Consider the following 25,069-nt stretch of genomic DNA (forward strand, 5'->3'; position numbering starts at 1 on the left):
ACACAATATACTTCTAACACCTAGATACACCTGTAAGATTTTTAAATATTTTCTGATTTAAATTCTTAATTATTTTCTTACATCAACACAAATGATACAATCATACTACTTAAGAGATAGGATAAATTCATGAGTTGAGGTCAGAGGGGTGGTGTTTGGAATGGAGAAGAAGCTGAAACCTGGGAAACTTTAAAAGCTGTCTTTAAAAGAATCTGATAACTTTGGGGTATGGAGGCAATGAAGATACAAGCATTAAAAAAAAAAAAAATGACACTAACTTTGGTGACCAGGAGATTGGAGGTATCACTGACAGAAAAAGAAAGTGTGAGCACAGGATAAGATTGGCAGAGTTGATGAGATAATGAGCTCAGTTTTTCACACTAAAGTTAGAAGTTACAGTGAGAAGTTACTCATCAAGATGAGTCTGCTAGGAGCTTAATGTATGAAAGCTGAGTTAAAACTACAGGCAGAAAGCAAGCATGAGGCAGCTCAGCTAATGTAAAACATTCTTATTTACACAATATCAAGGCTCCTTTGGAATGACAATCAGCCCTGTAAATCATTCAGAACCAGAAACTTAGGCTTCTGATTCTTCACAAAGATGACTAAAGATAATCTTTTATTAGATGCCTGCAAAATTCTCAGCATACAACCAACAGATGTACCCATGAGAATTAAGTGTGAATTCTCTGAAGTGAAGAGTATAAACAAAAGCAAGGAGCAACTTTTCAGAAGGATAAACTAGTAAGCACCAATGGGGGTGGGGGTGGGGAAGTATTATGAAAACTGAAGGAGAATGATGATTCAAAAGAAAATGTAGAAATAATAATCTGACTTGGGAAACAAGGATAAATAAACAGGAGTGAAAGAAACCAGATTAGGGCAGATTAAGAATGCAGAAAATGGTTAAAAAGATAAAGCAATGTATAGACTAAGTATGGTTAATAGGAAACCATAAAAGAGAATCAAATGGAGTGAAGATAACAGTTTCTTCACATAAACAATAAGTCTGAATGAAATGACAGAAGCCAAAAACAGTGGAAAGTCACCTTTTAAAGGGCCTAAACCCCCCTCACCCCCAAAGTTCTACAATCTTAAAGCCTATAAAATAGCCTTCAAAATGAAAGTGAAAGAAACACATTTTCAGACAAACAAAAACTAACGAAATCCATCACTAGTTGTTCTCACTAAAGGAAACACTGAGTTTTTCAGGAAAAAGATGATCTCATATGGAAGCAGACACACAGGAAGGAAACAGAACAAAAGAATAAGATGTGGATAAACCAAAGTAAGGACTGACTGTTCAAAAACACTAACAAGCACATGCAGAATTTTAAAATAGGACAGAAAAAGCACTAAAGGCAAGAAGTGAGCATGAGTGAATTTAAAGTGCCCTAAGGTCCTTGCATATCCTGGAAAATGGTAAACAATTATTAATAATCTGTATTGAATTTAAGTAAGTTAAGGGTGTAAGATGCAATCCCTAGAACAATCAGTAATAAAACAGCAAAAGAATGTCAAACAAACTAAAAGAGATACAAGAAACTGGGATAGGAGACTAAACAGGTAACCAACAGATGTGCTTCAAAACAGTACAGGAGTGAGGGAAGTGAAAGTCGCTCAGTCGTTTCCGACTCTTTGCAACCCCATGGACTACAGCCTGCCAGGCGCCTCTGTCCATGAAATTCTCCAGGCCAGAATGCTGCAGTGGGCAGCTGTTTCCTTCTCCAGGGGATCTTCCCAACCCAGGGATCAAACCCAGGTTTCCCATATTGCAGGCAGATTCTTTACTGTCTGAGCCACCAGAGAAGCCCAAGAATACTGGAATGGGTTGCCATTCCCTTCTTCAGGGGATCTTCCTGACCCAGGATTGAACCTGGGTATCCTGCATTTCAGGCAGATTCTTGACCATCTAAGCCAAAGGGACTGAGAGAAGCTGGTAGACAAAACATGTACAGACAATTGTTTTAACTGGGTAATGGACACAGGGGGTTGTTATAGTATTCTGTTTACTTTTATTGATACTTGACATTTTCCATAATAAAAAGGTAACCCAGAGTAAAACATAATACACTTATCAAACAATGGAAAGAGAAAAGGAGGAGGCAGTATACTAGTTTGGGTGCTAGTGGTAAAGAACCTGCCTGCCAATGCACGAGATGTAAGACATGGGTTCGATCCCTAGGTGGGGAAGATCCCCTGGAGGAGGGGCATGGCACCCCACTCCAGTATTCTTGCCTGGAGACTCTCAAGGACAGAGGAGCCAGGTGGGCTACAGTTCATAGGGTCGCAAAGAGCCAAACACAACTGATGCGACTTAGCACAGCACAACACAGTATACTAGTTTAAACCTTTCGTGGCCAGAAGTATATAAAGTTGAAAAACCTGAAAAAGAAAGGGATAAACACATTGTGGACACAACTAGAAAAGATTAAAAAAGGTTGTTTCTCAGAAGTCAAAGTGGGAGTGAAACGTGTGAGGCATGCTAAATCTTACCATAAGCTTTTTTTAAAAAATTGGTTATCATTTTAATTCAACATTTTAAATTAAACTGTTTAAAAAACTGATAAACTGTTTAACAGTCAGAAAAAAAGATGGGCAGTTAAGATGTTTAATTATTTATACTTTAAATAAACCATTAGTCCGTAAAATGGAAGGATCGAGATTTTTAAACAATACTACCAAATATTTTGAAACACCATTCTTAAGTACATTATAATTTTTAGATTATGCTACCTTAAAATGAAAATAAGTTATCCCACCACACCAGACTATTTAATTTAAATGATTTTAGTAATTTAATTAACAAATTCAATCAGAATAAAACTCTAGAATCATTAAAAATCATCCCTGTATTTTTCCAGTATGACCTAAAATTTAAGCAAGTCAATCTGTCATGGTTTTAAACTGTCATGTGTTATTAAAAAGCTGATGACATAATTTACCATAAGACTAATTATCTTACCTCCTTTTCTTCACCAACTTGGTCCAAACTCTCATGACTTGAAGGATTATATGGAATTACTAAAAACCCAATCCCAAACATTTAAAAAAAAAAAAAAAGAAAAACACAGTACACATTAACTAAGTTACACAAAATTTTCTCATTTAATTTTTACTTTTTATTTTTCAATAATTGTTCATCATTTAAAACTGAATATCTGTCCTATTAATAACAAATTATACACAAATATCAGTTAAATTCTAATCTCTAATGAGGGTAAAGAGAACGAACCAATCAATAGTGACTACTGATTTTAACAAACACTTTTGCTATTTTAAAATATATTTTTCTTCTTTACAAATTCCTTCTAAAAGGGTAACCCTCTAAACCCTATTTAATTATATTAGTATGACTGAGACATAAAAGATGGAGGGTCTCTAGTTTAGACTAGATTGGACTCCAGGTTTCTATTCCTTAAAGCAGCTGGGGCCAAAAAAGCCTACATTTCATATAACTAGCTTCTTCCATGAAGAAGATGCCACATTCTGTCCTTCTAGAAAAAGTCCCTTTTTCTTGATTCATCCCAGATCAGGCTGCCATGTCCCATGTAATTGCTCTCCAAATTTCTCAGAGACATACTGAAGGTTTTGTATCTACTAGACATTTGAACTCACATGATCTTTTTTGAATTTTTGATACAGCATCTCTGTATCTTTTACATCATTTCTTCATCTCATAATAGAGTTTTATTTTAAAATGTCACTTGAATAGAGTCAACAGTCCACAAAATCAATACATCTTCATTATTGAAAAAAAATAGATTTGGTATATAAAGAGGTCTCAAAGAAATTTATCAGAATTAAAGGAAACAGTCATTTGCTGTAGTTTACATAGTTGTCTTTTAAAAATGCCAAACATATATGTTAAATACTGTGATTGATGTTAAATCCCCAAAATATGGTTACATGGAGAAGGAAATGGCAACCCACTCCAGTGTTCTTGCCTGGAGAATCCCAGGGACAGTGGAGCCTGGTGGGCTGCCGTCTATGGGGTCGTAGAGAGTCAGACACGACTGAAGTGACTTAGCAGCTTAGCAGCATGGTTACTTAGGTTTTATTTGGGAAGAATATAAATGTCTTTACATTTAGGCGAAAGATTCACATACAGAAGCCTTTAGGTGACACTTTGTTAATGAGCAGTAGCTTGTGCCTCCATCATTCTTACCTGTCTGTGCGTGGTCTGAGTGCACGGATGATTGGTCCATGGGCATCATGGGTTCCTACAATCATTTCCAAAGACACAGTAACTTAGTGGACTCTTTTTAAATATCAATACTTCCATAAATCCAGAAACAATATCATTTTGATGAGACACAGCATATTAAAATTTAAATTTGAAATGTAACTTAGTAAGGATTATACTACTATATACAATTTATTTTTAATTGTATTACATGAAACAATACAACATTCCTATGAATGAGGTAATGTTAGCCACATTTTACAGATCGCGGAAAAACCAAAATGAATTTCAGTCCCTTTTAAATCCTTCTGCATTTATGAACTCACACAAGTCATTCCATTGACTAAGAATACTCAAGAATATATCAGTAATCTGGATAAATTATTTTCACAATTTCTGGCTTTCTGCTGTTGTTAAGATTGGCTTTCAACCTCTCTAACCATAAATCCATTTGTAAACTTATATGAACTAGCTAAATAATGTTACTATCAATGAGCTACCAGTTAAAACCTACTTTCACAATGTCCAGAGTAGGTACTAAGGATAAATATGTTATAATCATTCTAAAACAGTGGTCCCCAACCTTTTTGGCACCAGGGACTGATTTTGTGGAATACAATTTTTTCACAGACCCAGCATGTGAGGGTTTTGGGATGATTCACACTCATTACATTTATTGTGCACTTTTTCTATTAATATTACATCAGCTCCACCTCAGATCATCAGGTATTAGATCAGGCATTAGGAGCCTGGGGACCCCTGTTTAAAAGACAACTTAGAAAGACAAATGCAGCATTTCGTGCGCTCCTGGGTCCCCATGGATCGGCAACCAGTGAGCGGAGCGGAGGGGTGCGGACCACAGATCCAAGGCATGATGGTTACTAACAGACTTCCCACAGTACTTCTTCATTCCATGTGGACTCCTTCAAGGGCAGTGGAGCATCACAGCTTCCCTTGAACTTCTTCTGGAATATATAGGTGAACTATAAAGAAAGCTGAGTGCAGAAGAATGGATGCTTTTGAACTGTGGTGTTGGAGAAGACTCTTGAGAGTCCCTTGGACTGCAAGGAGATCCAACCAGTCCATCCTAAAGGAAATCAGTTCTGGGTGTTCATGGGAAGGACTGATGTTGAAGCTGAAACTCCAGTTTTTGGAGAGCTGACTCATTTGAAAAGACCCTGATGTTGGGAAAGACTGAAGACAGGAGGAGAAGGGGATGACAGCGGATGAGATGGTTAGATGGCATCAGCGACTCAATGGACACGAGTTTGGGTAAACTCTGGGAGTTGGTGATGGACAGGGAGGCCTGGCGTGCTGTGGTTCAATGGGGTTCGCAAAGAGTCGGACACGACCGAGCGACTGAACTGAACTGAACAGAAAAACAAATGCTGTTCAAGGACACTGAAAGAACCCTGATGTTGAAAATCAGATCTGTATTGTGAGCAATGCTTAGAAATCCATGAGTTGACACACAGTATTACGCCTATCATCCTTGTAGTTCCCTCAGTGAAATATGTTGCGAAAAGCTCTTCCTTAGTGGTATAGATTCACGAAGAGGCTAAATAGCATGAATCCTTTACGTTGACAACTGTGAATTTAAATCTCCTGTGAATCCTATGTGACAACCACACATACCAACATGATTTATTAGTATTTTATCAATATTTTCAGTCCTACTGTATTTCAACTAAAAATGTCACTATACAATGGTACATGAAGTCAAGACATAAAATCAGGGCAAATACAAAATATTCCATCCTTTGAAAAAGGGAGCGAAAAAATAATGTGCTTTGCCTATTGCATTTTTATGTATTAGATCCTTAAGTATTTTATTCACCACACCCAACTGAATGGTTCACAAATGTTTCAGAGAGGAAAGGATTATTTCTCTTTAACAATGAGGAGTTCAACTGCTCTCAAAGTAAATACCAGACGGTAATCACCATGAAGGACAAAGTTGATTATTGATATTTATATTACTCATTCGTTAGCTTGCCAAAGGTTCTAGATCTGTTACCACATTTTTTTTAAATAATATTTTAATAATATTTAAAATAATATTTTAAAATAAAATAAAAAAAATGTGAAAGTGAAAGTGGCTCAGTCGTGCCTGACTCTTTGTGACCCCATGGACTATACAGTCCATGGCATTCTCTAGGCCAGAATACTGGAGTGGGTAGCCTGTCCCTTCTCCAGGGAATCTTCCCGACCCAGGAATGAAACCGGGGTCTCCTGCATTCAGAAAAATCATGTCCTTTGAATTTCCATTTTACTGTATAGGATCACGGCAATGTGATTACATAAAATTGTTTAGTTTCCTTTACGTTTCTCCTGTTTGATATAGATATCAGCCTTTGGTTCTATCACTAGCATTGCAAGTAAAAAGAAAAAAAATAAAAAAAAAAAAGACAAATGCAGATCTTTTTAAAAATGCTCATCTTTTAATCCAGTAATTCTACTTCTGCAGCCTTAAGGAAATAATAAGATTAATCTACCAGGAAGTTCACTATGATTTTCCTTATAGGAAAATGTAGAAAACAACTCAAATGGGGAACTGGTTAAATAAATTATGGTAAAGACACAAAAAAAAATGAGCAAAAAAATGAAGAATATATAGGTATAGAAAGATGAACAAAATATATTGTTCAGCAAGAAAAATGGGTTAGAAAACAGTAAACACAAAGTCTTATTTTTGTTAAAAAGTGTGTAACAGAACAAGACATAAAAACATTATATGCTTTTTGATGGATAAACACACCACCTTCTATGAAGTAATCTCAAAACAACTCACAAAAAAAACCAAAAATCATAATCTAATCAAACCTCTTCACATTCAACTGTTAACACACAGAAAATAAAGAGGACAGGAGACCATTTTAAACATAACCATGAAGAAGCAAGAGAAAGATTCTGAAACACTTTAAATGATAACACTATTTCTTCTACAATTAAATTGTAAGGGAAAGAGAGAGAGAGGGAAGAATCAGTAAATTTAAAAATATCTTAGATGTATCAATTAATTGTAAATATGAATTTAATTTAGATCCTGATTCCTAATGAAAATTATGAAAACAAAATTACAACATTTATGTGACAACCAAAATTTTGAACATCGGCTAGATGGATATTTGACAACTTCACTGCCCCCTCACAACCCCCTGGTGGATCCAGGCTGAAGAATCCAGTAGTCAAGTAAGTGCAGATGCAGAGCAAAAAGAGGAATTTGTTTCAAAATACTATAGGATGAAAAAAAAAAAACACACCAAAATACTATAGGATGAGTGCAGGCTAAATGGGTATGGGCAGAGATTGGTCGTGAGGTGGTAACTGTTGGAGCTGGATAACTGGTATATGAAAGTTCATTATACTGCTCCATCAGGTCTTATATATGTTTACAAATTTTTTAATATAGAAGGATTTTTAAATCTTTATGCATATAAATTTGCATAGCTCTGGAAGAATATGCACCAAATGACCATTACCTTTACATAGTAGATTTAATGGGGGATATTTATTTAATTTTTTTATTCATCTTTATTCTCTTTTTTCTATGATGAACACGTTTTAATTTCATATTTAAAATAGAAAGTGAAAAATAAAAATTTTAAGTGCAAAAGCTTCCCCATTATCTCACACTTCACATAGCAAACAGGAAGCCTCTGACTCTTCTCACCTGATTTATGCTTAGTACAGATGCTACAATAATGGGAGCTTAGACTGAAGAGTAGCTAAAAGAAGAGAAATATAGCTTTTAAATGATTCTCCTTACATTTTTCTAATTTAGACCAAAGGATTTTCCAGCAGGTCAAACAAAGAAGTTAACCATATCCTATAAACAAATTTGTAGTAATCTATTTCCAAATTCACAATATGTTAAGTGGACTCCTAAAGTGTTCCTAGTCACATTCTGTAACAACACTGTTGAGCTTTGATTCCTTAACGTTCCCCTGTTTTAGTCTTCTGTTCTAGCAGTCATAAAAAATGCTCTATCAAAGAAAAATGAGACAATGGTGTCTTACCGGTGGCAACGAATGCCGCCCACATTCAATTGTGACAAGTTTGTGGCACTTCTTATGAACCAGGAGCTTGCAGTTGATACACTTATATCCTTGACGTCCAAGTCCCCAAATTCGGTCAGTGCAGATGGCACAGTGCGCACGCTGGAGAGATTAATTCAACAGTATTTTTTTTTAATTAACAAAAAACACATCATAAACTTTCCCAACAGTTTGCTCATAGAACAATGAAATAAGTAGTTTTCTTCTCTAACTCAAATTCCTTCATCATACACAACTTAAAGCTATGATGGTCATGGGAAATAAACAGAAAATAGAGCTTGTTTTAAAGAGACAGTGAAATTTGTAACCATGACGTTTCCTAAGTCCATGGATTTTCAGTCTTTTTCTAATTAGGTTCAGAGTAATGAAAATAGGAAAAGTGAATTAAACTTGAAAAACACAGCAGAAAACCTGTGCAAGGACTCTCAAGCAAACATAAACCTTCCAGACTGTTCAGAGGTCAAACATGTCTTATGCAGCAACATCTAAAGCAACTTTTCACTTCAAAACTTTTAAAATATCTCTGCAACTAGGAATAGGAATTTGGGAACCTCAGGTGGTGGCTTCTGTTACATTAATGAACTGAGAACTCAGCACAGTTAGAATGGAAATGGAATCCATATATTTGTAGTTGTCAAGAGTAGGTAAAAACATGGACTTCTAGAGAAAGACTGCTTTCAAACCTTGGCTCTGTCACTTACTAGCCGGGTTATCTTGGGCAAGTTATTTGACTATTTTGCACCTCAGTTTCTTCATCTCTAAAATGGAAAATAGGGACTCCCCTGGTGGTCCAGTGGTTAAGACTCTGTGCTTCCACTGCAGGGGGCATGGGTTTGATCCCTAGCTGCAGAACTTAAGATCCCTTAAGCTGAGCAGCGCAGTACATGTCAAGCATTCAGAAGAGTGCATGGTACATAGTAAAAACTAGGTAAGTGTCTGCAATGATCATTTTCTAAAACAGAAAACTAAAGAAAAAAACCCAATAGTAAATGGTTTGCAAACTAAACTTTGCTTATTTTTTAGCTGTCTTGAATTATATTCTAAATATCCAGTTTTCTTACAGCTATGGTAATCATATAACTAATCATTCAATCTGGAACATTTTTAAGAGTCAAGAGATGCTATTAAAAAGTACTTCAAGATAGCAAATGTACCACACTGGGCAAACTGGGAATTACAGGTCACCCTACTGGTGACTCAGGCAGTAAAGAATCTGCCTGCAGTGCAGGAGCCTCAGATTCCTGGGTTGGGAAGATCCCCTGGAGAAGGGAATGGCAACCCACTCCAGTATTCTTGCCTGGAGAATTCCATGGACAGAGGAGCCTGGCGGGCTACAGTCCATGGAGTTGCAAAGAATCGGACGTGACTGAGCAACTAACTCTTTACTTACTCCTTTAGAAGGGAGTAACAGTAGAGAGGAAAAAAACAGATTTCTCAAATTATCAACATTCAGCAAACTAAGGTTTACCCTGTTGAAACGCTTGGCTTGAAAAGTGTGTCCATTTGCACAATAAAGCTTTCTCCAGCGGCGTGCACCTCGTCGGTAAATGGATTCTAAACAGAGATTAAAAGTTTTTAAAAAAGAGCAAGTGTGATTATAAGTCATTTTATAATAAAGTCTATGATTTTTTTTTATGATAGTCACTACAAAAAAAATATATTGATTAAAAACCTGAAAGTGAAAAAATAAAATAGATTCATCAAGAGATCAGATGAAAATAAAGTCCATGGAGTATAAATATTTGAAAAACTATTACTGCTTTTCTGTTATTTTTTCCCTTTTAATTTTGAAAAAATTGTAAGCCCACAGAGAAGTTGAAAGAATAGAACAATAAATGCCTTCATCTTTCAACTACATTTATCAATTACAATCACTTTGCCACATTTGCTTTCTTCTCTATTTACACCTATACTTTTTTTCTGAATCATTTAAAAATAAATTGCAGACATCGTAACAGTTCACCTTTAAATATCCAAGTATCCACGGCCTGAGATTAAAGACACTCCCCCTAATTCTATTTGACCACAATACCATTACGATGTCTTAGAAAGTTAACATCAATTCAATAACATCTAATGCAGTTCATATGCAAATTTCCCATTTGCCTGAAAAGTATCTTTCAGTTTTCTTTTTCTCTCCGGGATCCAGTCAAGATTTAGGCATTGCCTTTCCTTACTATACCTTTTCTGTCTCTTTAATATATGCTAAACCAATCACTCTATCTCATTTACTGTTGTTTGTTTTTTATGATGTTGAAAAAGTTTAGGCAGCTGTTTTATCTTAAGTCCTACACTCTGGATTTGTCTGTTTCTTAACTAGACTCAAATCTAATATGGATTTGTAACACTTCCCAGATATTAAATACTTTTGGCAAAAATAACACATAGGCGATGTGTATTTCTTACTGCATCACATCAAGAAATATACAAATGTGAGATTGTTGACTCCTACAAGGTATTCAATTACTCTATTAAAGACAGTGATGGCTAGTTTTCTTCGTTTTAAAAGTATAGTACTGTATAACGAACATTTTGTAACCTCAAGAATATTCTCTTCCACAACAATCTTTCATTCAATGGCTTTTATATTTTTAAATACTCTAAATACTTTCCCTAAACAAACTAAGAGATTCCATGAGATCAAATCAACTCTACCAGTGTAAGTTTGGTTAAATCAATCACTATTACATATATTTCCTATTTAGTCATTCCACAGTAACAGAAATACTGTGGAGAGTCCATTAGCTTTCTAAACTCATTTTAAAGCAAATATAGCACTGGGTCTATTATTTAAAATTAATAAAGAATAAAACAGGTAAAATGCTCTGAAATAGAAATCCTGAGAAGCATAATGTGTGTGCTGTCCACCAGGCTCTTCGGTCTGTGGGACTTTCCAGGCAAGAATACTGGATTGGGTATTCTTATTCCAGGCAGGAATACTGGATGGGTTGCCATATCCTCCTCCAGGGGATCTTCCCCACCCAGGGATTGAACCCGCACCTCCTGTGTCTCCTGTACTGGCAGGCAAATTCTTCACCTCTGAGCCACTAACATGTGTGTGTGTTAGTCATGCTTAGTCACGTCCGACTCTCTGGGACCCCAAGGACTGTAGCCTGCCAGGCTCCCTTGTCCGTGGAATTCTCCAGGCAAGAATACTGGAGTGGGTTGCCATTTCCTTCTCCAGTAGATCTTCCCAACCCAGGGATCAAACCTGGGCCTCCCACCATTCCAAGCAGATTCTTTAACATTTGAGCCACCACCAGGGAAACCCTAATACAGAACCTCAAATATGTATGCTTTTATTTTTAATTATTTATTTTGTTAGGAATAACCAAAGCAGAAAGTTTGTTACTATCTTAAACTAAGAGTATCTTATTTAAGAAACTTTCATGAACTATACAACTTGATATATCTCAGATTTAAACATGTTAATGTTGCCTAGGAATTAAAAGAGCCAGGATATCACCTTAACGGTTATCAATTTTCCTTCATGCTCTAGTTTAGTAATATTAATTATATCAAGGAGGAGTATATCAAAATCTCCACCAGCAAATTTTAAAGTGGCAATGTGAGCATGAAATATAATGAAAAGTTAGGAAATGACATTTTATCTGGGAAGTGTACTACAGACTCTTAATAGATTTGCACATGGGGTTGTGCAAGCAAGACTTGCTACAATGACAAGACTTTCAAAACTCTCACCTGGACAAAGAGAGGACAGCTGCTTTTCCAACACCTCTGTGAAGGCAGCCCATGCTGGCTGTAACCCATCTGCCACCGGAAATCCAGTAAAATACTCCTAGCTGAACCCAAACCTAAATGTTTCGCTATTCCTTCAGAGCCCTACCTACTCCTTATATTTCCCCACCTTCCTATTAAGTTGTTACTGTTGTTCAGTCACTAAGTCATGTGCGACTCTTTGCGACCCCATGGACTGTAGCCCACCAGGCTCCTCTGTCCATGGGGTTTTCCAGGAAAGAATACTGGAGTGGGTTGCCATTTCTTTCTCCAGTCTATAAAGTACACAGCCACAACTCTATATAGAAACACCTAGTTCTTTAATTTTTCCATTTTACCAAGTTGCATAAAGAGTTACAGAATTAAAAGTTTAGAGCTATTTCACTTAATAGAAAACAAAACATTTACCACTATTCCTTCTAAAGTCATGGATATGTGCAGAAACCACAAATAAAAATGGGTTCTTTAATATCTATAACCTATAAATTATACCATATATCAAAAGTAATAACGTGATAAAAATCACTGCAGATGGTGATTGCAGCCATGAAATTAAAAGACACTTATTCCTTGGAAGGAAAGTTATGACGAACCTAGACAGCATATTTAAAAGCAGAGACTTTACTTTGTCAACAAAGGTCCATCTATAGTCAAGGTTATGGTTTTTCCAGTGGTCATTGTATGGATGTGAGAGTTGGACTATAAAGAAAGCTGAGCGCCGAAAAATTGATGCTTTTGAACTGTGGTGTTGGAGAAGACTCTTGAGAGTCCCTTGGACTGCAAGGAGATCCGACCAGTCTATCCTAAGGGAAATTGGTCCTGGGTGTTCATTGGAAGGACTGATGTTGAAGCTGAAACTACAATATTTTGGCCATCTGATGCAAAGACCTGACTCATTTGAAAAGACCCTGATGTTGGGAAAGATTGAAGGCAGGAGGAGAAGGGGACAACAGAGGATGAGATGGTTGGATGGCATCAGTGACTCAATGGACATGAGTTTAGGTAAACTCCGGGAGTTGGTGATGAACAGGGAGGCCTGGCGTGCTGCGGTTCATGGGGTCCCAAAGAGTTGGACACAACTGAGTGACTGAACTGAACTGATACGTAAGTTTGCATTTTCAAATTCCATCAGACTGAAGAGTTGTCTGACTCTTTCAGCTCATCTCATTAATGTTAACCAGTGGATTAGATATTCAAAAGAAAGTCCCATAGCAGTCCCTAAGGATTCATGATAAAGTATTTAGAGGTAAAGTGTCATGTCAACTACTTACTCTAAAATGACACAGCAAAAAAATAAAAATAAGTGTTTGTTGTGTATAGACATGTATGTATATGTGTGCACAGATACAGAGATAAAGCAAACATAGAAAATGTTAATAACTGGTGAATCTAGGTAAAGGATATATGGGTATCTTTGTTTTCAATGTTTCTATGTTTTTTAAACTTCTCCTAAGGTTTGAAAATTTCCAAAATTAAAAAATAAGAAATGACTTATAATGAGCTTAATTTTCCTTTCAAATGCACAATAGACAATTATCAGTAAGTTGTAATCAAAAACTACCTGCTTTTTTTTTTAACTGCCTGATTTTGATCTAGCAAAAGTAGAGAATTTAGGCAGTGTGCTAATATATTCTCAATTAGACTTAAGAATGGAAAAGAAAAGAAATTAATTAAAAGTTCTAGTTCTGATTTCATTTCACTCGTGCCATTTTATCATAAATAACTCTACTCAAAGGTATGATGTAGATAAATACTTACTATCTTCCCCTGGACAGGGCATTCCAGGACGTTCTGGTACACAAGGGAATACTGAAAGACAACAAATTAAAATTAGTACAGCATGTTTAAAAACATACAAATTATACAGAATTTTAAATTAAAAAATCATATAAGTTGATCAAAATGTCAAGACCCTCTCATGACATAAGATATTTTAGTATATGGTCAGTATGATTTTTGGAAGGGATCCATTTTACCAAGGCTATAATGAAAGAAGCTCTTTTGAAAGCAACATCCATAAATAATGTATTAGAAGCTCAAATTACTCATTCCTGTCTGTATTACATCACCAACTGACTTTTTTGTCATAGAGAAATCATTAACTATTTCCTTAAATCTTTATTGTAGTAACAAATCTTCTAGGATAAAGGATTAAAATTACAAGATGTATTCAAATATAAACATAAGCCACGATAGTTTTTAAAAGATGTATATACTAAACTTCATTGAAAACCATACCCAAATACAAAAACATAAGCTTTGTCTAAGGAACGGACACATTCATAAACATGCTAATTCAAAACATTGTTATAAAGAGAATATAATGAAATAGCACATTTATGAACATTTAGTCAACTCTTTGTGATGTACAAAAAGGACGTGGTTTAGAGCACAGAGTATGGGAAGCACAGTTCCTTAAACATTTTTAAAAGTTGAAATATAAGCTAACTTCTAAAAACAGATCTGTGATACAGCATAAAAAGCAACACTTAAACTGCTCAAGACTATGGGTCTATAATTTCTTTAAACATCCACTGTAGTTTTATTCTAGAAAGAGACGATCAAAGAATGACTTCTAAAGTTCTTCCAGGATCTCAATAAATTAGAGTGTAAAATCTTTGGGTGCCGGCAGCCGGCATATTGCATATTGAGTGCAGCACCTTCACAGCATAATCTTTCAGGATCTGGAATAGCTCAACAGGAATTCTATCACTGCCGGGAGCCAGCGTGAGGAACTCCTCCCGTGGCAAAGGTCATGAGGAAGGAGGCTCGGCATACGCAAAGGCGGGATAGAGCCTTAGGAGTTCCCCTGGAAATTCTCGAGCATCTACTCCCAAACCAGAGTTTGCCTACTTTCTGCTTTGTGCTCTCACCTACACCTCTGACTTTACGGGGGGCTGTCCCCCACTACCTCTCTCTGAAAAAAGAGTTAGCTTACAGCTCCAGTTAATAATTCCTGGGTGTGACAGTGTTTCAACCTACAAACTCCTTTGGAAATCCTCTAGCCTGCCTGAATAGGTTTTTCCGGCCACATGTGATTGTTCGGAGCCTCCCAACTGTGAGAGGCAGGAGATGTTCTAAACTGTCTAAACACAGATTCCTTTGAGTAGTTAAAAGATTGATTAGAAATTGTATTGGTGAAGGGTTTTTCACTTATTGGGCCAATGTTTGCTGCTAAGTCTCCATACTCCTTACCTACTGTGTCCTTGGCAGTGTACTGATTGATATAATGGGTGTATAGAAATGTAAGTAGTAGCCTCAATGCTTGTAACCTTGGACCCTTGAGTTAATTCTTTTCTTGATTGAACCCACCTCACCTTTGCCCTATAGGAATGCAGCTTTGTCCAATGCTTTTTTAGAGGCTGGTGCCTGACTTTGGAATAATCACCTTTAGAGAAAAATAAGTTTCTTAAAATGTTAACAGGCCTCCGGGCCAGAAGATGATGTAATTCACCTGAACTTTTGCATATGATAAGTTTGAAAGCCTGGCTTCGATTAGGACCAGGAACTGCTGTCCTTGCATGACTCCACCCCTTCCCCCATTATCCTCTATGCATAACTTAAGGTATAAAAACTACTTTGGAAAATAAAGTGCGGGCCTTGTTCACCGAAACTTGGTCTCCCCATGTCGCTCTCTCTCTCAAATTCTGGCTGAGTCTCCATCTGGAGCGCGGAACCCGCCATGCTTGCTAATTATGCCTGGGCTTCTAAGATCCGACCGGGGAGGCCTCAGTGTCTCCTCTCCTTCGGGAGAACGGAAGTACGCCTGCGGCCTACATAAGTGGTGCAAACTTCTTGTCTTGAAGTTTTATTGGTCTCCCGCGTAAACCAAGCTACTCAGCCTCTTTTCTCCACTGAATTTTCCTACTGAGCTATCCTCATTCTATTACTCTTTATATCCTTAATTAACGTTTAATTAATCAGTTGTTTCCTGATCCTCGCCTACGCCGTCTCTCCTTCAAATACCCTGGATCAGCCGGGGCTGGACCCTGGCATTTGGGAGTCACTATGTCAAATTCCTAAGGAAGACAAAAATCAAACTATTGTTTTTTAAGAAAACACACTGTAAAGGAAAGTACAAAGGAATGACAACAAGGTAATGAAATGAGTCATTACACTGAAGGGAGACGTGTGTTTGTTTCAAGTTTTAAAGAGTTCCCTAGGTTTGGTCTCCTAAGGCTCCCAAAAATGTTATATGAAATACTACTAATGTATTACAATTATATTAATCATATTAAGTGGGTTCTACATGACATAAAAAATTTGAGGGGCAGGATGGCAGAATGAAAAGAACAGGTTTGGGATGAAAATATCTGGATACACAACCCAGGTCTACAGTGTACCAGTTACGTGATGGCTGAGTTTCAGCCTCTCTTTCTATACCCCTGCCCACCTCTGAGGCTTGTTGACCTTTAACACATTAAAGTTTATGATAACTACGTAAACAGTTTCACGGTTAACCCTTAAACGAAAGAACGAACTTTTAAGACATCTTACTTCTGGAAATCATTATTTGAATACATTACAAAACTGCAAGAAGATGACTTAGGTTCTGCTGGGCACTCGATTCTTAAATTGCATGCTAAAACTTTGCTGTGAAACACTGATATGATCACAGTTTAATATCCAGGAAGGCATACGCAAATAAGAAATATCCCAAGATTATAGGAAGAGTAAGAAATGACTACTCCTTACCATGAATCAACAGTTCAGAATCCTTGTTTAGCTCATAAAGCCTAAAGGCTTCTTCTAACTCCAACTGAGATGATACTGTACATGGGTCTCCTAAAAAATATAAAAAGGAAAAGTAAAGCTCATATTTTAAATCCTCTAAATGTGATTAGTAAATAATTTCTACTATATAAAAGCTTGAGGAGAAACAATTACATACACACAGAGAAATATTTAACAAGGACAACTGTTTAGATATTTATTTAGATAATTCTATTCTCTGAAGCAGGTAATGTAACTTCCATTCCTATTTCTACAAAATATTAAATGAGGCTCATAGATACAAACTTTATATATATATAACCATTTAATTCCTAACAATATTTATATTCAAAATATAGCAAATCGAATCTACCCTAATCACATTTTAGATTGTCACTGCAATATGATTAATGGCCAGGGATAATTTACTTGTTTCTTTAAAAGAGGAAGTGAAAATGATTTTATCGACACATGAGGTCTCTAATCATTTTGTCAAATTTATCATTCACTTGAGAGCATTCTCAAGAGGCTCACAGACAGGAAGAACAACTACTAAAATACTCTGGACTATAGAGTATTCCTGCTTGATTGCTTTTAAATGTCAGTTCAGTTCAGTCGCTCAGTTGTGTCCGACTCTTTGTGATCCCATGGACTGCAGCACGCCAGGCTTCCCTGTCCTTCACCAATTCCTGGAGCTTGCTCAAACTCATGTCCATTGAGTTGATGATGCCATCCAACCATCTCATCCTCTGTCATCCCCTTCTCCTCCTGCCTTCAATCTTTTCCAGCATTGGTTTTTTCCAATGAGTCAGTTCTTCACATAAGGTGGCCAAATTATTGGCGTTTCAGCTTCAGCATTAGTCCTTCCAGTGAATATTCAGGACTGATATCCTTCAGAATTGACTGGTTTCATCTCCTTGAGGTCCAAGGGACTCTCAAGAGTCCTCTCCAACATCACAGTTCAAAAGCATCAATTCTTCTGCGCTCAGCTTTCTTTATAGTCCAACTCTCACATCCATACATGACTACTGGAAAAACCACAGGTTTGACTAGACAGACCTTTGTCAGCAAAGTAATGTCTCTGCTTTTTAATATACTGTCTAGGTTTGTCATAGCTTTCCTTCCAAGGAGCAAGCGTCTTTTAATTCCATGGCTGCAGTCACCATCTGCAGTAATTTTGGAGACCAGAAAAAACAGTCTGTCACTGTTTCCATTGTTTCCCCATCTATTTGCCATAAAGTGATGGGACTGGATGCCATGATCTTTGTTTTTTGAATGTTGAGTTTTAAGCAAGTTTTTTCACTGGTGTTATCAATCACCTAGAGCCAGACATCCCAGAATGTGAAGTCAGGTGGGCCTTAGGGAGCATCACCACAAACAAAGCTAGTGGAGGTGATGGAATTCCAGCTGAGCTATTTCAAATCCTAAAAGATAATGCTGTTAAAAGTGCTGCACTCAATATGCCAGCAAATTTGGAAAACTCAGCAGTGGCCACGGGACTGGAAAAAATCAGTTTTCATTCCAATCCCAAAGAAAGGCAATGCCATTGAATGTTCAAACTACCACACGATTGCACTCATCTCACACGCTAGCAGAATAATGCTGAAAATTCTGCCAGCGAGGCTTCAATAGTACGTGAACCATGAACTTCCAGATGTTCAAGCTGGATTTAGAAAAGGCAGAGGAACCAGAGATCAGATCACCAACATCTGTTGAATCATCAAAAAAGCAAGAGAGTTCCAGAAAAACATCTACTTCTGCTTTATTGACTACGCCAAAGCCTTTGACTGCGTGGGTCACAGCAAACTGTGGAAAATTCTTAAAGAGATGGGAATACAAGACCACCTTACCTGCCTCCTGAGGAATCTGTACGCAGGTCAAGAAGCAACAGTTAGAACCGGACATGGAACAACGGTCTGGTTCCAGATTGGGAAAGGAGTACGTCAAGGCTGTATATGGTCACTCTGCTTATTTAACTTATATGCAGAGTACATCATGCATAATGCTGTATCATCATGCACAATGAATTACAAGACTGGAATCAAGATTGCTGGGAGTAATATCAATAACCTCAGATATGCAAATGACACCACCCTTATGGCAGAAAGGGAAGAGGAACTAAAGAGCCTCTTAATAAAAGTGAAAGAGGAGAATGAAAAAGCTGGCTTTTAAATATAAATGCACAGTTTAGTAAACTTACACACAGAGAGGGGAAGAAAGAAACAGCTCCCTTAGTCAACCGCCAATGAACTGAATCATCCCCCTGCATCACGGCATTCCTCAATGAAAAAGTCATTTTGAATATAGGTGGCGCCTGACCTGGGTCCTGCATGCTGCCATTCTTTTGCTCATTCCTGTGGTTACACCAAGAGATGCCATCAACCCAGTCCAAACCTCAGTCACTCACAGCAGGGACTGGTCTACTACTTGAGAGAGAAAAATGAAGTGATCTCCTTCCCTTCTGACTCAAAGAAACGAGTGTCCCTGTTCTTTTCTCCAACTTGGCCACTGAATCCCTCCTTCCTTTTATCTTTTCTAGGAGTTATTCCACTAGTCCTCCCCAGTCTCACTGTTATTTTTTCTTTCCTTCCACTAGCTCTTCTCAGGCAAAGGCAGGTTTGAGTCTCCTTCTTAAAAATTTCTCTCCCGCCCAGGCTGCCATTCATTCTGCAGCCACAATGTAGTCTCAAGAGAAAACTGCAAACTGAGCTGGAAGCAGTGCGTGAAAAGCAGCAGAAGGGGGGCAGGGTCTTTGAATTTTGACTTCATACTTTTATATTTTTTAAATTATAGGTTTATAATCTTTTAGATTTACTAGTAATAACATTTCTTACCATCAAGAGTGACCCACCCTGCTTTCTCTATGTTCCTATCTTCCAAGCATTTCTCCCAATTCTGCTATCAGGTTTTAGTCCAAACACTACTAAAACGGCTGTATCTAAGGTCATTAAAGCAGCTGCGGAAATCAATGGCACGTTTTGTCTTTACTCTCGTTGACCTCTCTATATCATCTAACAAAGTTACCCACTGATCATTATAGAAACTCTGTGTCTGGGTTTCTAAAACACCATTCTCCTGGCTTACCAACTCTTCTTTTAACTTTTTAGTTTGGAAATTTTCAAACGTATTACAAAATCCTGTTCCACCAGCAATACTCACTCACTTATTCCCCTTCACCATATCATTCTGAGCAAATCCCTATAATTCTAGATAAAATTTTCTTAATATATTCATAATATCATTATAAACCCATAAAAACTGACAAAAACTCACTATAAAATATCCAAACAATCATAACACTAGCCCTAACCCCACCTCAAAAAAACCCACTTCCAATTAAATAGTAATCACTCCCCATTTCCCCCCAACCTCTCCTCCAGCTGTCAGACCTAGGCAACCAGCGATTGATTACTTTCAGTCTCTATAGTTTTGCCTTCTCTGGACATTTCATATCAGTGGAATCACAAAATATGTGGTCTTTTATATCTAGATATTTTTGCTTGGAATGTTTTCAAGGTTCATCTGTGTTGGTGAGGATGCAGAGAAACTGGAATCCTTATCCACTGCCAGTAGGAATGTAAAATGGTACTGCTGCTTTGGAAAACAGTTGATAGTTCCTCAAAAACTTGAACACAGTTACCATATGACACAGCAATTCCACTCCTAGATATACATCCAAGAGATATGAAAACATATGCCCACACAAAAAGTTGTAACCAAATATTAATAGCAGCATTACTCATAATAGCCAAAGAATAGAAATAACCCAAATGTCAACCAATTGATGAATGGATAAATAAAATGTGGTATCCATACAATGAACTATTAATCAGTCATTAAAAAAGGATAAAGTATTGATGCTTTATATATCATGTCTAGATTAGGCAAATCTGTAGAAACAAGAAGTAGATTCGTGGTTATCTAGGTCTGGGAACTCTAGGGGTAGGAGCCTGGGGAAGACAGTAACTGCTCATGAGCATGGAGTTTCTTATTTGAGTGATGAAATGTTATAAAATTGATTGTGGTGATGGCTGCACAACTTTCTGCACAAATACAGTAAAAAACACTGAATTGTACATTTTAAATGATAAATTATTTCTCAATAAAGCTGTTAAAAAAATTTAGTGTAGCATTTTTATAAAAGTGAATCCAATAACAAGTTAATATTCTAGTCCAAAAGCAAAGTTTGTTTTCACTTGTCTCAAAGAACTAAAGTAATTCTTTTATACAGACTCACTTTCTCAGTTATTTAAATTTCTCCTAATTTGCCATACACATGAAAGTGAAAGTCATATAATTATATTCCATTTTAAATATAGGTTTTAAAAAATAACTTGCTTCTACAGAAGTATATTTAAGTGCAGGTCAAAGTTTAAAAAATAGAAAAGCAACGTAAAAGAGAGTAAGAAAACTTCACATTTCAGTAAGTATGCAAATTATTCTACCAGTTAGACAAATAAGCCAGTTTTAAAAAAATGAAAAACAAACCAGTTGACTAAATTAATTCCAAATAATGAAATAGTCAAAGAATTCTAGAAACAGAATGAATCTGAAACATAATTAATGCTTCATTTCTAATTTTCCAGGTGAGGGAACTGAGATAAATCATATACAATAAATTATGTTACTAGGAAATGCCTGAGTCCTTATAAAAGGTCTTTAAAAAGCATCAAAAATCTCCCAAAGACATGTCCTACAGTGCTTCACACACAGATTCTCTCCCAGACTCCAAATCCCGTCACTCTTGCATGATTTCAGCAAAGTTACTTCTTTAAGCTTTCATTTTCTCCTATGTTAAAACAAGGGCTATTACCTGTATTGCAAGGACAATGGGAAAACTAAAGATCTTATATTAAAAGTGACTCATAGAATGCTTAGTTCATTATAGGTGTGGCTTTTATTAATGCACCTTGATTAAAAGCCATGAGTGGAATTAATAATTTTTAAAGGTAAAATAACCATATTTTTAAAAGTCAGTCTTACCCTTCTGCTAGACAGTTTTCTTGCTATGCCAGTATCTGCTTGCTGTTGGTTGAAATCTAAGTCAGGTCAAGTACCTGCTTTCAGTATGTACCTAGTGATGGATGCTTTTGAATAACCACAAGGAAGTGTGAAAGTAAGTGTTAATCACTGACACTGTGTATACTCAAATCTACTTTGTTTTTATTGGATTGAATGTTTTTGGTTCAGGTATTACCTTTTCAGGCCAGTTGCTTAATGCCTGATAAAGCAGCACATGTAACTCAGAAGTAAAACATTCCATGCCTAGTCATCATGAAACAAAGATGAGACAGAAAGCTATTTTCCAAGGCCCACTCAGTTACTAAAGTCCAAATTCATATCCTAAAACAGGCAAATACCTAGAGTGAGATCAGCTCAATTTAATGAATTTCAGTGTAATAAAATCTGTATATTAGTCAGCAGGCCTGCTCTTTTTTCAGTGCATCTACATTTCCTTTTCACCTATTAAAACAAAGAAATTAGAGCAGGGAAGCTCAAAGTGTTTGGTAAATATGCAAGATTCAATTATTTATGAGATAACTTCACGAGGTATAGAACATGAGACAGGAATATAACACTAGCTATATTAGATATTTTAGCATATGGCTGAATTCAGTGCTACATGTCAGAAAGAACCAACATAGCCTAAAACCAAAGCTGGCAACCTTTAATATTGCCTGAGATAGCACCACCACACTGTTCTTGATCTTGGAGCCTGACATAGATTTACAGATTCACTCACTGTTCCCACCAAGATGTTACCACTCTCCCCCTCACCCCTCGCTTCTGAATACTGGGTTCAAGACACTGTACGCCACTTATGAAAGTCAGGGCACCCCCTACTCTAAATGGCTACACTGCTTAAAATGAAGACTTGCAAAAATTTTCCAAGAATACTATGGTATTTAGGTGGTCATCCTTTCACTATTAGGCCCAGTCACAGATATTAATAGACTTCTGGTTTCTTGCTTCCTTTTTCTGGGAGGTGGAAATCAGTGGTTCCAGAAGTATGTACTCTCCTATCAAGCTACACACCCTCAACTTCCACTTCTGGAGAAGATAAACTAACAAGAACTGGATTTAACCTTCCACCTAAAACAAAAGAAAAATTAGACAAAATTAATGACAAAATCGCTTCTCGGCCTTTTGGCTAAGATCAAGTGTAGTATCTGTTCTTATCAGTTTAATATCTGATACGTCCTCTATCTGAGGACAATATATTAAATGGATTTTTGGAGCAGGGAGTTGGAATAGGAGCTTGCTCCATCCACTCCACGCATCGAAAAAAAAAAAATTAATGACAAAAAAGTGGTTCAAGATATTGGAAATCAAGCAATGAAGGATCAGCTATTTCCAAGTAACTTAAATGCATCTCAGAACAAAAATCAGAAACTTTCATATAAACACAAACATATTCAACATCCAATAAGGCAAAAGTCACAATGTCCAGAATCTGATAAACTAAAACCACGCATGTGAAGAAGCAGGAAAATATGACCCGTAACAGGAGAAAGGTCAATTGAAAGTGACCCCAAACTGACACCAATAAAAGAACTTGAAGACAAGGACATTAAAAGTTATTATATCTGAAAGGTTCAGAAGCAAAGCATGATAAGTATATACGGAAGATATTCTTAAAACACCCAAATTTAATGTCTAGAAATAATGCTACAATGTCTGATATGAAATATGCTTTAGAGGGAATAAGTGGCAGATTAGATATCACAGGAGAAAAGACTGGTGAACTTGAAAACACAGCAACAGAACTATACAGAATGAAATGCAGAAAAAAAGACAGAAAAAGGAAAAAAAAAAAAAAGAACAGAGCATCAGTGAGCTTTATGACAAGTTGAAGAAGCCTACTATACATGTAACTGGAGTCCCTGAAAGAGGAATCTGGCCAAAATTTTTCCAAATTTGATGAAAACTATAAATCCATGGATCCAAGTAGATCAACTATACAAAATGCATACAAGACAAGAAACATAAAGAAAACTAAACTAAGGCCTATAATTATCAAATTGCTTCATCCAGCAATAAAAAGAAGAATCTTAAAAGCAGTCAAAGAGATATATCACATACAGAGAAACACAGATAAAGATAACAGCAGATTCTGCATCAGAAACAATGCAAGCGTACGAAACAGTGTACTGAGTGGAAAAAAATTATCAACCTACAATTTAACCAGCAAAATTATTTTTCAAAAACAAAGGTGATCTAGAGGCAAATTCATAGAGAAACTTATTGAGACAGAAAGGCAAATTCATAGACAGAGGAAGTATAAGAGAGGTTATTACCAGGAACTGGAGGAGGAGAGTAATTGCTTGATGGGTATAGAGGTTTTGTTTGCGATGATTAAAAAGTTCTGGAAGTGAGTAGTGAGAATGGTTGCATGACATTCTGAATGTGCTTAAATGTCACTGAACTGTACACTTTTAAAAGGTCAAATGGCAAAATTTTATATTATATACAGTTTGGCACAATTAAAAAAAAAAGGAATATACTAGAATAGACCTCAAGCCATAAGGCCTAGGAAAAAAGAGGGGGAGGAAAGTTTCAAAATACGTGCTGCTGCCATACGACCCAGCAATCCCACTGCTGGGCATACACACCGAGGAAACCAGAATTGAAGAGACACGTGTACCCCAATGTTCATCACAGCACTGTTTATAATAGCCAGGACATGGAAGCAACCTAGATGTCCATCAGCAGATGAATGGATAAGAAAGCTGTGGTCCATATACACAATGGAATATTACTCAGCCATTAAAAAGAATACATTTGAATCAGTTCTAATGAGGTGGATGAAACTGGAGCCTATTATACAGAGTGAAGTAAGCCAGAAAGAAAAACACCAGTACAGTATACTAATGCATATATATGGAATTTAGAAAGATGGTAACGACAACCCTGTATGCGAGACAGTAAAAGAGACACTGATGTATAGAACAGTCTTTTGGACTCTGTGGGGGGGGGGGGGATGATTTGGGAGAATGGCATTAAAACATGTATAATATCATATGTGAAATGAATCACCAGTCCAGGTTCGATGCAAGATACAGGAAGCTTGGGGCTGGTGCACTGGGATGACCCAGAGGGATGGTATGGGGAGGGAGGTGGGAGGGGGGGTTCAGGATGGGGAACACGTGTACACCCGTGGCGGATGCATGTTGATGTATGGCAAAACCAATACAATATTATAAAGTAAAAAAAAAGAAAACATATACCAAAAAAAAAAAAAATCTTGTAATAACCTATGATGGAAAATAATTTCAAAAACAATATATGTATATTTGTATAACTGAATCACCTTTCTGTATACCTGAAACATTGTAAGTAATTATACTTCAATAAATTATATATATAAAAAAAA

At 36.7% G+C, this 25,069-nt stretch overlaps 1 protein-coding gene and 1 non-coding gene across 3 annotated transcripts in view; one reads left to right on the top strand and one right to left on the bottom strand.

Moving 5' to 3' along the window:
• The window catches only part of PRKCI (protein kinase C iota), a 71,306-nt gene that overhangs the window by 21,245 nt on the left and 24,992 nt on the right, over positions 1–25,069 (bottom strand). For both annotated transcript variants that reach the window (XM_006057466.4, XM_006057465.4), the window contains 6 exons: positions 16,678–16,767; positions 13,741–13,791; positions 9,713–9,798; positions 8,206–8,346; positions 4,169–4,223; positions 2,966–3,024 (listed from right to left, as the gene is read on the bottom strand). In XM_006057466.4, the coding sequence (XP_006057528.1) occupies positions 2,966–3,024; positions 4,169–4,223; positions 8,206–8,346; positions 9,713–9,798; positions 13,741–13,791; positions 16,678–16,767 (482 nt within the window). The remainder of the gene's footprint in view (positions 1–2,965; positions 3,025–4,168; positions 4,224–8,205; positions 8,347–9,712; positions 9,799–13,740; positions 13,792–16,677; positions 16,768–25,069) is intronic.
• On the top strand, positions 22,827–23,018 carry LOC112587504. Its single transcript, XR_003112025.3, has one exon. It is a non-coding gene; the product is annotated as a U2 spliceosomal RNA (small nuclear RNA).

Source organism: Bubalus bubalis, chromosome 1, assembly GCF_019923935.1.
Source record: "Bubalus bubalis isolate 160015118507 breed Murrah chromosome 1, NDDB_SH_1, whole genome shotgun sequence".
NCBI classification, from domain to species: Eukaryota; Metazoa; Chordata; class Mammalia; order Artiodactyla; family Bovidae; genus Bubalus; species Bubalus bubalis.